The sequence below is a fragment of the Heloderma suspectum genome, chromosome 2 (assembly GCF_057233095.1).
Source record: "Heloderma suspectum isolate Gila_16-S chromosome 2, 16-S_ref, whole genome shotgun sequence".
Lineage (NCBI taxonomy): Eukaryota > Metazoa > Chordata > Lepidosauria > Squamata > Helodermatidae > Heloderma > Heloderma suspectum.
The window spans coordinates 40479667-40495603 of NC_139459.1; the positions used below are offsets into that span (position 1 = coordinate 40479667).

At 46.1% G+C, this 15937-nt stretch overlaps 1 protein-coding gene across 7 annotated transcripts in view; it reads right to left on the minus strand.

Annotated features, from left to right (window-relative positions):
- The window catches only part of ERCC8 (ERCC excision repair 8, CSA ubiquitin ligase complex subunit), a 90987-nt gene that overhangs the window by 68756 nt on the left and 6294 nt on the right, over positions 1-15937 (minus strand). For all 7 annotated transcript variants that reach the window (XR_014787592.1, XR_014787594.1, XR_014787593.1 and 4 more), the window contains exons 4-6: positions 9658-9781; positions 6685-6766; positions 1227-1295 (exon numbers count right to left, since the gene is read on the minus strand). Coding sequence is in view for 3 of the 7 variants with exons in the window: in XM_084833289.1 (XP_084689415.1) it covers positions 1227-1295; positions 6685-6766; positions 9658-9781 (275 nt within the window). In the remaining 4 variants the exon portion in view is untranslated. The remainder of the gene's footprint in view (positions 1-1226; positions 1296-6684; positions 6767-9657; positions 9782-15937) is intronic.

A 15937-nucleotide genomic window follows, 5' to 3' on the forward strand; every position in this document is an offset into this window, starting at 1 on the left:
AAGAGTGTAACTAGTGTGCTAGAAGACTTGGACTAAGCAGAGTGGAACTCCCTAGAGAGTCTCACATCAAAATAAATTCAGATATCGAACACTGCTGGTGCAGGAAGGAAAGAACTTGTGATATGGTAGGCAACCTTTTGGGGTCCATGGGCACATCTGTCAATTTGACAAAGTGTTCTGGACACCACCATAAAATGGCTGCCACGGGGGGTGCAGCTAGTCCCAAACGACAAGGACAGCCCAGAAGATTGAGTACAAGACAGAAATGGGGTCTGACTCCCAACATACGAAAGAACTCCTTTGAGCCGACAGTTCTCAGCGCCAACAAAAACCTGTTTTTCAGAAGGCAACTCTTTTTTTTCCCCTCACCCCCAACATCTAATGAATTTCCCCCCATCTCTTTTTCTCTTTCACTCTGGATCACCATCTCTACGCATACTCTCTCTTTCTCTCTCTCGCCCCAGCTCAACACCCATAGACTGACTCTCTCACTCACACAAGCAAGCACCCCATGTATCCATACATACACACAGAGCTGGTTCACATGATTGCAGGGTGGTTAATAAGCTATAGTGGCTTATTAACCACACCGTGCATGCTGGGAGCAGCCCTGCAATGGACTGGAGGTTCCCCATCCCTGAAGTAGTGAAACTAATAGCAGAAGCTATACATCTGAGCAATAAGAAATAGAATCTTCAGCACCCTTAAAGGTGAAACTAGGAGTCTGCCCGGGGTCAGAAATAATTATTTATGGCATATCTAATTGTATCCATTTTAAAGCTTTCATGCTCCCCCCCCGCCCCCCGCCTCCCATTCATGACTTCTTGTCTGGAATAAAATGATTTCATTAGCTACAATCAAATCCATTCAAACAGTAATAACCCAGTACTAGGACTTAGACGACTGACTAATTTCTGATACTTGGTTTTCTCAGTCTGCTCAGAAAACTTGCCACTTAACATTTTAATGATATAACACTCAAGAAAAATCAGCTTAAGTAAATAGCAATTCTTCATAATGACAATTAATATTAATATTTCTTCAGACCCACAGTGCCAGAATAATATATGCAACAAGCCTTTCTCACTTTGTCGTTTTCACAACTGGCACTAAACACATCTGTCATATTACTTACAAAGAATATATTGTTCAGAGTAGTTCTTTATACTGTGTAGTTTACTCAAAGTAATTACTGTCTAACATTTATGTTTCAGACTAAGAAGTACCCTGAAGAATGTGAGAACAAGATCCAGACTTCAAGTCACAAAGCTGTACTTTGGGGCTTTTGGTACCAACTGTAAGACAAAAAGAAAAAAAATGCTTTAAAGATAAGAAACACATGTTCTGCACATTCAAACTATAGTTATTTAAAAACGCACACTGAAGAAATACTAGTTTAATTATATTTAAAATCTTTGGGGTCTTCAAATAGGTGGATCACAAAACTACATACATTTTTAATTTCCCCAAATGTTTTTTCTAATAATTACACTTTGTATCATCATTCAGCATATTTCTCAGAGGATTAAAATAAAGAAAAGACAATGAACTGGGGGGCAGAGGGGGGGTTCTCCATGACAACGGAAGGAGACGGAAGGAGAAGCCAATCATTCTGTTCTGAATCAGTGCCTGGGCACGGTAATGGACTGGATGAGGGCCAATAAACTGAAACTCAATCCAGACAAGACGGAGGTACTGTTAGTGGGTGGTTCGTCTGCCCGGCTAGGTGATATTCAACCTGTTCTGGAGGGGGTTGCACTCCCCCTAAAGGATCAGGTTCGTAGTTTGGGGGTGCTCTTGGATCCAGAACTGTCACTTGAGGCACAGGTGAACTCAGTGGCACGGAGCACTTTTTATCAGCTTAGGCTGGTATACCAACTACGCCCTTATCTGGACAGAGATAGCCTAGCTACAGTTATCCATGCTCTGATAACTTCTCGTCTGGATTACTGCAATGCGTTATACGTGGGGCTGCCTTTGAAAATGGTCCGGAAAGTTCAGCTGGTCCAAAATAGGGCAGCAAGATTGTTAACAGGGACTGGCCTACGAGCTCATATTACGCCAGTACTTTTCCAGCTGCGCTGGCTGCCAGTCCATTTCCGGGCCCGATTCAAAGTGCCGGTATTAACATTCAAAGCCCTTAACGGCTTGGGGCCAGGTTACCTGAAGGTTACCTCCCATATGTGCCTGCCCAGACCTTAAGTTCATCATCAGCGGCCCTTTTCCGTGAGCCCCTGCCAAAGGAAGTGAGGCAGGTGGCTACTAGGAGGAGGGCTTTTTCTGCTGTGGCACCCCGGCTCTGGAATGAGCTCCCTAGTGAGGTTCGCCTGGCGTCTACATTGTATTCCTTTCGGCACCAGGTGAAGACCTTTTTATTTTCCCAGGCATTTTAGCTTTCTAAATTTTTATCTTTGCTGTTTTAAATCTGTATTTTAAACTCCTGCACTGCTGCTAGGTTTTATTGTGGTTGTATTGTTATATTGTGGTTTTAACGTTCTATATATTTTAAATTGTTTTATTGTGTGTTTGGTTTTAATTTTTGTGAACCGCCCAGAGAGCTTCGGCTATTGGGCGGTATAGAAATGAAATAAATAAATAGATAGATAGATAGATAGATAGATAGATAGATAAAATCATGTCTTGCCGTATTTTTAAGGAGCCAGCTTTGGTCCATGCAGGGCTCCACAAGAAAACAAGGGTATCACACCAGTAAAAGTTGCTTCACAGAACATACTCCGGGGTAGTGGTGGTGGTATGGAGTGAACACCACTTGACTGGCAAGGGGTTGCTCAACCAATAAGAGAGGCTCTCCCTCCGCTTTCTCCTTTGATAAAATCCTGGGAGGTTTCCTCCCCTGTCTTGAGGGAAGTAGCGCTTTAAAATGTGCTAATTCAGTTGAGGGGAATCTCTGTAGATGTTAGCGTGCACATTCAGGGGACAAGCCTCATTGCCGACAATGGCAATTACTTCTGAGCAGACACTAATTGGTTTGTGCTGGCAAACACGGGGAGGGGGGGGGAGACAGAAACAATCTCCTTCTCTCCCTGCCTCCCATTACTTCCTTAAATAAACAATCATCAGAGGAGCACAGTGTTCTTGCTGCTTTGCTGAGGTCAATCCAAGCTGCAAAGCGTTGAAGCTCTGATGATGTCAGGAATGAATCTGAGCATGTGGAAATATCTAGTAGCTCAGATTCAGAATGAGAACCGCCAGAACAGGGGGAGGCTCCCTCCCTAGTGAGCTCAGATACAGCAAAGCCTTCTTCCCAAGGCCTTGGCATACAGACGGCTCGGCCTGAAGCCCCCCCACCCCTGGAGCCTTTCCTCCTCCATGAGAATCCAAGTTTCAGGGGAGGAGAAAAGTGAAGGGCATGACTTGAGAGATGCTAGGCTCCATCACAGAGTGAAATGGGAAAAGTCAGAGGCAGAGCTCAGCCACTCCACCAGGTTGGCTATGTGTGAAAACCTATGAAGGAGGGAATGACTGTAAGGGATGGGCATCCCTCCTAAGCTAGTCTGGCTGAGACGTTCTTGTTCAAACTGCTGGCAACTTCTCTAACTTCCACTTCGGCTCCTCTATTGATATTTGTAATTGTGTGGAATAGCAGTTTCCACTGTAGTCTGAGAGTTTCCTAGAATTTGCATTTGTAAGGAACCTGGTCATTAACTAATAAAGTACTGAGCCTGAAGCCTGGTATCTTGGAGTGTGTTGATTGCGAAGGGGGAAGACGAAGGAAAGTGACAGACATTAAGGCTCTCTAAATGCGTTACTTTGATTCATGGGAATCTCAGTAACTTCCGGAGTGCACATTTTGGGAACAAGCCTAACTGACCACAATGGGAGGTACTTCTGAGTAGACACACATTTATGCTGGGAAAGACAGGGAGAGGAAACCAGCCCTCTCTCTAACCCGATGCTGTGCAAGAATGAAGGTGTGAATTAGTTACTTCCGAAGGCAATAAACAAAACAATGGAGGATCGCAGCTTTGGGAAATTGCTTTATAGCCTTTAGGGAATTAATGCTTTAAAATGTGCTATTTCGGGGAGGGGGGGATCTCTGGAAATTCTGATATGTGCATTGCGGGGACAAGCCTCACTGAGCACAATAGGAGTTACTTCTGAGTAGACACTAATTTGTTTGTGCTGGGAAACACAGGGACAGGAAACACCCCTTGACCGGGGTCATGGTGAAAGGCACACCCCAAGGCAGTGCTAGCATACCTAGCTAGCATAAATATGGGGGTTAGGGCACACAAAACGATACTGTGGTGAACCCGACTTAAGGAAAAGAATCAGACTTTAAGCAGTCTCAGGGAATCTGGTTTTTCCCTGATAAGCTCTGGAGTGGCTACTAGATGGCCAAGAGGTCATATATCCCTAACAACTTCCAGATGCAGCCAACTTGCAGTATATCGCTCATGGAGACACCCCCCCAGGTGTTCTTTCATTTTTCTATAAAGTGAAGTGAATATTTGGATGTGTAGACAGAAGTCAACTGTGTGTCAGCTTGTACAGTATATTCATCTGAGCCATCCCCTGACCTAAGACATTCTCTGGGTTTTTTAACAATGCTAATCAATGGATGCAAGACCCATTAATGCAAATTTAGATAGTACACTGTTTGTTACAGTTAATACATAATACATACGTTTAATTAAGAGCACCAATTCCACTGAAGTTATTCTATATTATTATGAATTATTCTGTATTAGTGAAGTGAATGGTGTTCATTGATCATGACCTTTAAAATTATGCTGGGGAAGGAGGAGGAGCTAGTGAGGAAGTAGAAGAGGAAGGCCAGGGAGGCTGGGCATGCTCCCTGCACAGCAATCCATGGGCTGCTTGATGCCTACTACTGCCTGCTCAATGGGTGCTTTCATTTATAAAACCATTAGCAACATTTGGGACTCATGGATAGGGATGTACGAAAGTCCCTTCCTTACCTTTGTCGAAAGTTGATTCGCGGTGGGGGGGAGGCGCTCCATCCCTCCACCCGAAATCCTGGCCGGGGGGGGAGGCGCTCTGTCCCCCCCCCCCGAAATTCTGGCCAGGGGGAGGCGCCCTGTCCCTCCCCCCCCCCCGAAATTCTGGCTGGGGGGGAGGCGCCCTGTCCCTCCTGCCGCGAATCTTGTCCTGCCAGGACTGCAAACGGCGGCGGCTACAGCCGCCGCCATTTGCGTCCCTGCAGTCACCCGTGATAGGCTACGTAAATGTTTACGTAGCCTATCACGGCTGAGTTAAACAAAAACAACAACACCGCGCGTACTCAAATGGCGGCGCCCATGGGCGCCGCCATTTGCGTTCCTTATTTTGGCACGTGTGAATATGAACTTGAGCACGCTCCGGGAGAGAGCGCAGGACAGGAAGGCCTGGCGTGCTATGGTCCATGGGGTCACGAAGAGTCGGACACGACTGAACGACTGAACAACAACAAGTCTACGTAAACATTTACATAGACTACGGCGAAAATAAGGGGAACGCAAATAGTGTAGACGCTACGCTATTTGCGTTCCCCTTATTTTCGCCGTAGTCTATGTAAATGATTACGTAGACTACACGTGCCAAAATAAGGAAAGCAAATGGCGGCACCCATGGGCGCCGCCATTTACGTACACGCGTTTGTTTTTTTTTAAAACTCAGCCGTGAAAGGCTACGTAAACATTTACATAGCCTATCACGGCTGAGTTAAAAAAAAAACAAAAAACCGCGCGTACTCAAATGGCAGCGCCCATGGGCACCGCCATTTGCGTTCCTTATTTTGGCACGTGTAGTCTACGTAAACATTTACATAGACTACGGCGAAAATAAGGGGAAAGCAAATAGTGTAGACGCTACACTATTTGTGTTCCCCTTATTTTTGCCGTAGTCTATGTAAATGTTTACGTAGACTACACGTGCCAAAATAAGGAACGCAAATGGCAGCACCCATGGGCGCCGCCATTTACGTACGCGCGTTTTTTTTGTTTTTGTTTTAACTCAGCCGTGATAGGCTACGTGAACTTTTACGTAACCTATCACGGTATTTTTTGAAAATCTAGTCGTGATAGGCTACGTAAATGTTTACGTAGCCTATCACGTGTTTTTTGTTTTTTGTTTTGTTTTTTAACTTGGAAATGGCGGCGGTGGCAGCCGGTCAGAAGACCGGCTGCTGCCGCCGCCGCACCACCGTCAGAGCCGCCGCTGCCAGGGACATTCGCACAAGTTAAGTCCCGTCCCGGGGGGGGCAGACCGTTTCGCCACCGATTTCGGGGGGCCGAATGCGCTGGCATTCGGCCTCCCCGAGATTCGTGGTGAAATTCTCTAACATCCCTACTCATGGAGGCCAAATAAATATTCTAACAGCACAACTGTATGCATGTTCATTCAGAAATAAGTCCTATGTGTTCAGTGGAGCATACTACAAACAGCATCACACCGTAAGTACATCTGCAGCCTCCTAAAATACAATGACTTGTTTAAATGCAAATGCTTCCAATGACCAATGGTTCCAGACAAATAAGCCAAAGGAAAATGGAATGCAAACATATTCAAATCATCTTAATGATGTCTAGTGTAGGAGAATAGCTCTGGGTCAAGTTATAATGCAGTTCTAAATATAAATGAGCTGCCTACACATTTACAAGAAATGAAGATGCACTGAATAATTATTATCTTCAAAAGAAGATCTTTAAAATGAATACAAACCTGCAATTAAGCAATGCCTGGTAGCAACAGGAGACATGTGGTGGCTGTATACAGTTTCCTCAAAATTAAATACATCTGCAGGCTGCCAATTAAAAGAAAATGCATTTATTAAGCTCCTGCCCTAACCCAAATCCTGACAAGAATGTAAAGCTCCTGTCTACAACTGATGCATGTTGATAGCATGTGAGCGAATGTAAGTCATGGTATCAAACCCCAGACCGCCAGTACCTAGTTGGTATAGTCATGTCAGTGCATAGGTCATCTTTCTGAAACACCAGTTATGAAATGTAACTTGAAGGCCTTGTCTACTGTCTGCCTCCACAAGTAAGTCGACCAGCAGTGAAGAGGTCAGCAGCAGCAGACACTGTCTCTGTAGCTGCAAAGTCTTGCTCTTCCAGGAGCCACGGAGCTGCTGTGGCAGGCATACAGCAGCCAGGAAGACTGAGCAGTTATAGAGAGGAGGTAGCTAAAGTGGCCAGGAACAACTGTGTAGGAAGGCCTACCCCCAGAGCAGATAATGACATTTGGTCAGTTGTGGCCTAGCTTTTGCTGGGGGTTGAGTATTTCTTTAACTTAGCCCTCCTACGGTGGAAGGACATCCCCCAACGAGTGACACCACAGGGGATGTCCCTTTTGGGGAGCCTGCTCAGGAGGCCTTGTGGGCAATATAGACCAGGCATTGGGTGCCACTCCCTTCAGATGAGATTGAGAGCCTGCCACTTGGAATGTTGGAACAGGACATGGTAGCTAGGTTTTGGGAGGTTTCCTGGGTAAGAGGCTGGAAGGAGAACTGTGTGAGAGACAAGAGAGCAGGGAATTGTGGTCCTGTGCAATTTCTAGGGGGCATGTGAATTAGAAATATATTTTTAATATTAGAACCTATTTCGTGTAATGAGAACTTAGGACTTTAAAGGTATTGGTGAAGAAAACAGGCTTTTGAGTTAACATATTGTTATGACTGCATTTTAATATTTTTAGGGCACAATCCTATTCAGATAGGTGGCCGCCTCCAAACTCAGAAGCAAGCGCCTATCCAATGCAGGGCAGGAGAAGAATGGAGGGGATTGTTCCCTCCGCACTCCTCCTGCCCTGCATTTTCAGCTAGACAGCTAATTGCGGCTGTCTAGCTGTGGGAGGGCTGAGCGGGGGAGGAGGTTGCTGTACGACACACTGGATGTGTCGTACAGGCATTACTGCCCTCCCCACGCCTGAACGCCCCCTTTTGGCTGCTCTACACTCCTCTCGCCAGCGCAGAGGATGGGGCTGTTCCATGCTGCCTCTGAGGCTGCATGTTGTTCTCCGGGAACCGACCTCAGAGCATGGGCTCCGAAGTTGGTTCCCGGAAAACCAGATATCCTATGGCCATCTAGCCACTGTCTAGGATTGCTCCCTCCATCTGTTTATAGGTAACCCACTTCTACATCTTAACTCTGCCTGCACTGTACTGTGTTTTACTTCACATTTTGCATTTTACTCCATCTATTTACGTTTTATTTGGCTACATTTTGGTACTGACCCTAACTTATGAAAGATTTACAGGGTTATCCCTCTGGTATAATGTGCCTGGACAATAATATTGATGGGGGAAGTTGTGGGGATGCCTCTGTTGCAATATTTACAGGCAGAGGGAGGCATGGCAAGGGGAAGAGTGGTGAGACATCTAAGAGCTATCCACTCTTCTGGACCTCCTGTCCATCCAGCAGGATTTGGGTTGCCCTGTTAACCAGACCTCTGGCCCTGGGTTGCTGCCTGTTAATGTCAGATCAGTCCAAAATAAAACAGCTGTCATTCACAATTTGATGGTGGAAGACGGGGCTGACCTGGCATGGGTCACTGAGACCTGGGTGGATGAGCTGGGTGCCATTGGTCTGTTCCAGCTCTATCTGCCTGAATATACAGTACAGCATCAACATCAGCTGGAGGGTGGAGGGGCTGCTGTCATATATGAGCAATCCATCTCACTCAACAGGAGACCAGTCTACTCAGGTGCTGGGTTTGAGTGTTTGTACCTGATGTTCTGCCAGAGAGATAAGAGTAGGGATTATCCTGGTGTACTGACCATCCTGATGCCCAGCAGTCTCCCTGCCCCAGCTAATTTCCACTGTGGTGCTGGAGAGCCACCATGACAGCCATGTATCTATCCCAAAGTCAGTGGCCCCGCACATTCTGAAGCACATACTCTCGACCTGGTGTTTTCAACCAAGCATGAGACTGAGGGTCTGGAATTACAGGGGTTCTGTGTGACCCCACTGTCATGGTCAGACCATTTTCTGGTGAAGTTTAGATTGCGAATAGCTATTAAGATAGTCCTCCCTTGGAGACTTATGGAATCCAAAGTATTCCTGAATGCTCTTGGAGAGTTCCAGATTGACATGGCTGGCGCTCCTGCTGAACCTCCGGTCTCATTATGGAATGGTGAGATGGAGAAAGCTATTCATTGTGAACCTCCCAGAGCCGCTATTGGGCAGTATAGTAATGTAATAAATAAATAAGGGCACAATCCTATGGCCACTAGACAGCCACAGGATTATTCGGTTTTTGGGAACCGACCTCAGAGCCAGAGGTTCCCAGAAAACTGTCTCCCCGCCCCCTTGTAAGCGCAATTTGTCCCTGTCTCCGTGAATGTAAGAGCAGCACAGACATGGAACGGGGAAAAGGGCAGCGTTCTTGGGGGAGGGGATGGTGGAAGCGTTGTTATGATGCTTCCTATGCACCATCCAGCCTCCCCCCATCCCACCCCCCGCTCCGGCTAGATAGCCGAAATCAGCTGTCTAGCCACTAATGCAAGGCAGTCGGAGTATGGAGGAGAAGATCCCTTCCACTCTCTGCCTGCCCTGCATTGGATAGTCAGTTGCCTCTTGTAACAGCAAGAGTATGCTAGAACGCTATTGCTTCATTAAACCTGGAAACATTTCAACCCTCATAACGCCAAGCACTTCCCATGTCTAGTCCAAGTAATTAAATGTAACTTACTTGCAACGTGTTTGTGTCCCATATTTTCAGTGTTTTATCAAATGAGCTTGATGTAAACATGCCAGTGTCATGGGGATACCACTGAACTGTCTCTACGCTGAATTTATGAACATCAGGATGGCTTCTACAATGCAACAACAGAAGGACAATATTTTATTTACAAAAATTACAAATGGCTCTACCTTTAAAAAAGATTCCCAAGCAGTGAACAGTGAAGGAAAGGGGAAAAAAATAAAAATACAAAAGAATAAAAATACTTAAAATAATTTTATACTGATAAATCTGTGGCTGTCATTCAGGAAAAAACTAAATAAAAATGTATTTAGCAGAAGCCATAAACAAAGCCACATTGGCACCTGCCTGACATCAACTTGTAAGAAATCCACAAAGAAGGAGCCAATATAATAAAAATTCTATTCTGGCTAGATTTTAACTAGGGGTTGGGAATTATACTACCTCTAGTGGGCAGATTGACCTCCAGACCCCCCTCCCCGACTGAATGACATCAGCTTGGCCAATGCTGATGACATCACATCAGCTACAGCTGATCCACGCAGGGAAGGCAAAGGATGAGCTCCTGCAAGTGCCGGCTGAGTGCCCAGCACTTAGGGAACCACTCCCCCTCCCAACTGGAGTGAGGTGCTACATTAGGGGAATCCCCTTGGTATCTTCAAACACAGATCAGAGATAAGTGGATTCCTCTCCCCACCTTCTCACTGAGCCCCCCGTAGCCTCCAAGCTGTGGGTCTCAGCTAGGGGGCTCAAGCCTCTGCAGGCCAGATGGGGAACTGCTGTGGGCCAGATTAGGCCTGCAGGCCAGAGGCTCCCTAAGCACACCTCAGGTCCATGAGGAACCACCAGGAATACGTTTGATCTGATGACTGTACTTACTGGGCAGGTTGATATGGGAGAAGTTGCTCTCTCAAATATCCTGCTCCAAAGTTGTTTAGGGCTTTATACACCAATAAAGGTAAAAAAAGGTAAAGGTGTCCCCAACCAGTTGTGTCCGACTCTAGGGTGTGGTGCTCATCCCCGTTTCTAAGCCGAAGAGCCAGCGCTGTCCGAAGACGCTTCTGTGATCATGTGGCCGGCATGACTGAACACCGAGGTGCACGGAACACTGTTACCTTTCCCGCCGAGGCGGTACCTATTTATCTACTTGCAATTTCTTGCTTTCGAACTGCTAGGTTGGCAGAAGCTGGGACTGAAGATGGGAGCTCACTCTGTCACGCGGCACTCGGGTCTCGAACTGCTGACCTGCCGACCTTCCAGTCTGTGGTTCCGCGTCTTAACCACTAAGCCACACCAATACAAAACCTTAAATTCAGCTTGGAAACAAACAAAGTGGAGTTCCCTCAGCAAAGGTGTAACATGCTTAAAAGGAGTGGCCACAACAACAACCGATCTGCTGCATTCTGCATTAGCTGCAGCTTCTGGACCAACCTTATGCAGTCCCACATAGAGTATAATGCAGTAATCCAGTCTTGAGGTTGCTAGTGCTTGTATCAGGCCAAGTGATCCCTGTAAAGGAGAGGCTATGGCTGGTATACCAGCTGGATTATGTAGAAGGCACCCAAGCCACCGTGGCTTCTTGGGCCTCCAACAACAAAGACAGATCCAGGGCTATCCCCAGACTATGGACATGTTATTTCAGGGGGAGTGCTACCCCACACAGAACAGGCAATAAGCCTATCTCCTGGACTTGGGAATCAATCACCTACAGGACCTCCATCTTGGCAGGATTCGGCTTCAGTTTATTGCCCTTCATCCAGCCCAAGATCAAGTCCAGACACTAATCCAGGACTTGCATAGCCTCACCTGATTCAAATGTCACAGAGAGGTAGAACTGGGTGTCATCAACATACTGACAGCACTTCACTACAGATCCCCTAACAACCACTATCTGTGAGATATACAAGAAGTGAGAGCAGGGAGAGGGCTACACCCTCTTCAGTGGAAGCAAGTCTAGAGCAGCTCAGGTAGCAACCTTGCCTGACAAGCAGCTTACTTCTCCTTCTTGTGACTTGGTTTAATGTAGGGTTGGCGGAGAATTTCTCCCCGAAACTTCGGGGGGCCGAGCGCCAACGTGTTCGGCCCCCCGAACAAGTTTCGGGGAGAAATTCTCCGCACCCCCCCACCCCCCGCACCCCCCCCGGGACGGGACTTACCTTTGCCGAATGTCCCTCCTGGCGGCGGGTCTGGCCGGCGGTTCAGCGGGTCTTCGTCCGGGGCGGGAGCAGCAGCTGGTCTTTCGACCGGCTGCCGCCGCCGCCATTCCAATAAAAGAAAAAAAAAAAACGCCACCGTGATAGGCTACGTGACGATTAACGTAGCCTATCACGGCTAGATTTGCAAAGTCAGCCGTGATAGGCTACGTCAATCGTCATGTAGCCTATCACGGGTGACTTTAAAAAAAAAAAATGCACGTACGAATAATGGCGGCCCCAATAGGGAGCCGCCATTCCCGTTCCTTATTTGGTCGCTGTAGTCTACGTAAATCTTTACATAGACTACGGCGAAAATAAGGGCAATGCTATTTGCGTTGCCCTTATTTTCGCCGTAGTCTACGTAAAGATTTACGTAGACTACAGCGACCAAATAAGGAACGCGAATGGCGGCTCCCTATGGGGGCCGCCATTATCCATACGCGCTTTTTTTTTTCCAAAGTCACCCATGATAGGCTACGTGACGATGTACGTAGCCTATCATGGCTGACTTTGCAGATCTAGCCTTGATAGGCTACGTTAATCGTCACATAGCCTATCACGGGGCCTTTTTTTTTTTTTTAACTTTTTAGTTCGCAGCCAGGCGAGGCGCCTCCTCCCCGGCCTGAATTTCGGCCGGGCGAGGCGGGAAGCCTCCCCCCCCGGCCTGAACTTCGCGGGGGGAGAAGCGAAGCGCCTCCCCCCCACCACGAAAAGCTTCGAGGACAGGTAAGGGACTTTCATGCACCCCTAGTAATGGCACAGCAGAGCCTACACAGACCCTGCCACCTACTGGTGGGTCTGCCACAGAAAAAAAATGCCACAGAGCCTTCACTACAAGATGTCCATGTCCATATTCTGTCTGGCCCCAAAGCAGGAGTTAAAACTCGAGCATCCCTACAACTCAAGTCTTATTAGTACTAAGACTTCCAAACTCTGTACCATTTTCTCCTTTTTCTGCTGGCAAAAAAGATTAGTTGCCTCCACTTTTCCATATGGCACATGTATGTATTTTTTAAAGAAATGTATATTCTTGCCTTTTAACTTTCAGAAGTCTTAAAGGTGGCTTACAAACAAACTCATCTAAAACAATAAAAATGTAAAGAAAAGTCGTACAGTATAGCAGCAAACAATTAAACAACCACCACAGGAACACGACAGCTAAGACTAAATACCATACAATTAAAGGATTCTAAATACTATTAACCGCCTAAGTGAACACGACAGACTCCACCTGGCAATGAGGGTGCCAGGTGAACACATTTAGGGCAAGGAAAGGCCCAGTCCCCAGTAGCCACCTGCTTTTTTACTCAGGTCCTATTTGGGGGGTACTGGGAACAAGGCCTACAGAGTTATGGAATGGAAGAAATCTTTGGTTTGGCTCATAAACAATATGCCTGCTTCCTCTTGGAAGGGCAGGCAGTGATTTTTCGCTGCCTGGACTTCTGGATTCTGAATGAGGGGAAAGACAGATAAATGTTTGCAGTGGTGACCAGGCCTTGGCCAAGCCTTGAGACTGTTGGACCAGTATGGAGAAGGTACAAAACTGGATACTTCCAATGGCCCCGTGCCCAGAGTGTGCCCTCTAGGAAGATCCTAGGATCACATCAGTTGTCCCCAAACAAAGGGAAGTTGTTTCTGGGCAGTAAAGAAAAGTGATGTAATGAACCAATGCAGCAGACTATTTTAATTATGAGGTGTGGAAGAGATGGACCCAATCACAGAGCAGGAAGAGTTTTTTGGGATGTTGTGAAGCAGGGAGAAGCCTCACTTCTTTTTCACTAGACTCCATCTCAGCTTCAGCTCTCCTTTGCACATATATGAAATTTTTCCTGATGACTTTTATCCTTTCTGGAACACAGAGAGGGGAACTTTGCTTTTAGATTTAATTATTTTTGTTTGCGCTAAGGATTAAGTTTTTCAATGAGGAGTTTTGTATGGATTCTTTACACAGCTCAGATTAATCTTTGTTACTTATTTTGAGAGATTTTACTCCTCCCTCATCCTTGTGAGTTTTATATGGAGCTAACTTTTTTCTGAGTTGGATTCTTGGATTAGGGACAACTCTGAATAGTCTTCATTTTCATAGGCTTTCCTTATTTTAAGTATTCCCTTGTGAAGCTCAAACTTCTCAATTCTTATTTTTAATCATTTCTGTTGATTTTCATCTGGCTTAATTTGCTCTGGCTCTTCTACCCTGGACACCAAGTTACTTTATGCTAATCTTTATCTCAGCCCAAATAAGCCTGACTCCTCTGACTGGGTTAGATAGCTGTAAGTCTTTCTTCCTAACTCTTTAGGCCAAACCGCTATTCAACAAGAAACACAGTAAGCTTTAACTAGGTATGGTAATGGAAGACTAGGGGGAAATTTGGAACTTTTATATACTAATTGTAAGTCATTTTGTATTTTGCAAATCTTGTATGCAAGAGTCACGTCACCTAATGCTGTAATACAAGTTGTTTCACATTTTACTTCCCTTTTAAACACTGTGTTGTTTTCGTAAAAAATAATGTTCATTCCATTTATTTAACAATTTATAGACCACCTGACTACTTCTAAAAAGACAAAATGACCACAGATAAAACATTTAAATCAGGCAAGGAACAATCCATTCTCACTTAAAACATTTAAAATCAGAAAACTAATAATCAACAAACTGGGTAGCACAATCAGTCAGCTGTAAGGCACCTTCTACGTTACTGGCAGGGTTTGCACTATTTCAGGAGTAAAAGAAGCCACTGTGGCTTCTCCTCCCGCCCCTGTGCATACCGCTTGCTTACATAAATACCCACGCGGCAGCACAGGTTGGCATGTCATCTGAACCGAGAGCATGGTGTGGCAAGGGTGTCTTCATACCGCCCCGTGATGAGCAGTGGGGGTTGTGAGGTGGGTACAAAGCCACCCCACCATGCCAAGTTTGGATAACATGCCAACCTGCACTGCAGCGTGTGTGTGGGCAGAATGCACAGGGGCTGGGGGAGAAGCCACAATGGCTTCTTTTAACTCCATAATCATGCCAACCCAGCCACTAACTTCTTCCTGCTTTAGAACCACTGCTGTACAATACATTCTCTTCATCATAAAGGACTCTTAGATGTATACTATGCTACTTACACAACTTATTTATAATATTAGTTTCAGTTACTATACTGCCAAATACTAATTAGCAGCAAATGGTAAAGTAGTAAGTAGTGTGCATATATATAGATATGTAAATGTGCGTGTGCATATATATATATATATATATATATGTATGTATATGTGTGTGTGTATGTATAAGTATATATATACACAACCAGTCCTGAAGAAGCCCACTGTGGACCCAATGGTTTTAGACAACTACCACCCAGTTGCAAATACTCCTTTCTTAGGGAAAGTACTGGAGAGTGTCATAGTGAAACAACTGCAGGGACTCTTAGAGGATACTGATTATCTAGACCCATTCCAGTCTGGGTTTTGACTTGGTTACAGGACTGAATCAGCCTTGGTTGCCCTGATGGATGAGCTTCATCAAGACAGAGACAGGGTGAGCACAACCCTGCTAATTCTGCTTGATCTCTCATCGGCTTTTGAGACCATCGACTATGGTATTCTCCTGGATCATCTCTGTGGGATGGGCATCGGAGGCACTGTGTTATAGTGGTTCTGGTCTTACCTGTGGGGTCAATTTCAGAGAGTAACATTGGGTGACCATTCCTCAGCCCCTTGGCAATTGAGCTACGGGGTTCCTCAGGGTACCATCCTCTCACCAGTGTTGTTTAACATCTATATGAAGCCACTGGGAGCAGTCATTAGGGGATTTGGAGCCAAGTGCCATCAGTATGCTGGTGACACACAACTGTCCCTGTGACATCAGGTGAGTCTGTACAAGCCCTGGATCACTGCCTAAACTCACTGATGGACTGGATGAGGGCCAATGAATAAGGGCAAGACAGAAGACCTGTGGGTGAGTGGTTCCTGGCTCTGGGAGATAGGCTCATTGCCTGTTCTCGATGGGGTTGCATTCCCTCTGAAAGATCAGGTTTGTAGTCTGGGGGTACTCCTAGATCCATCACTCTCACTGGAGCCCAAGT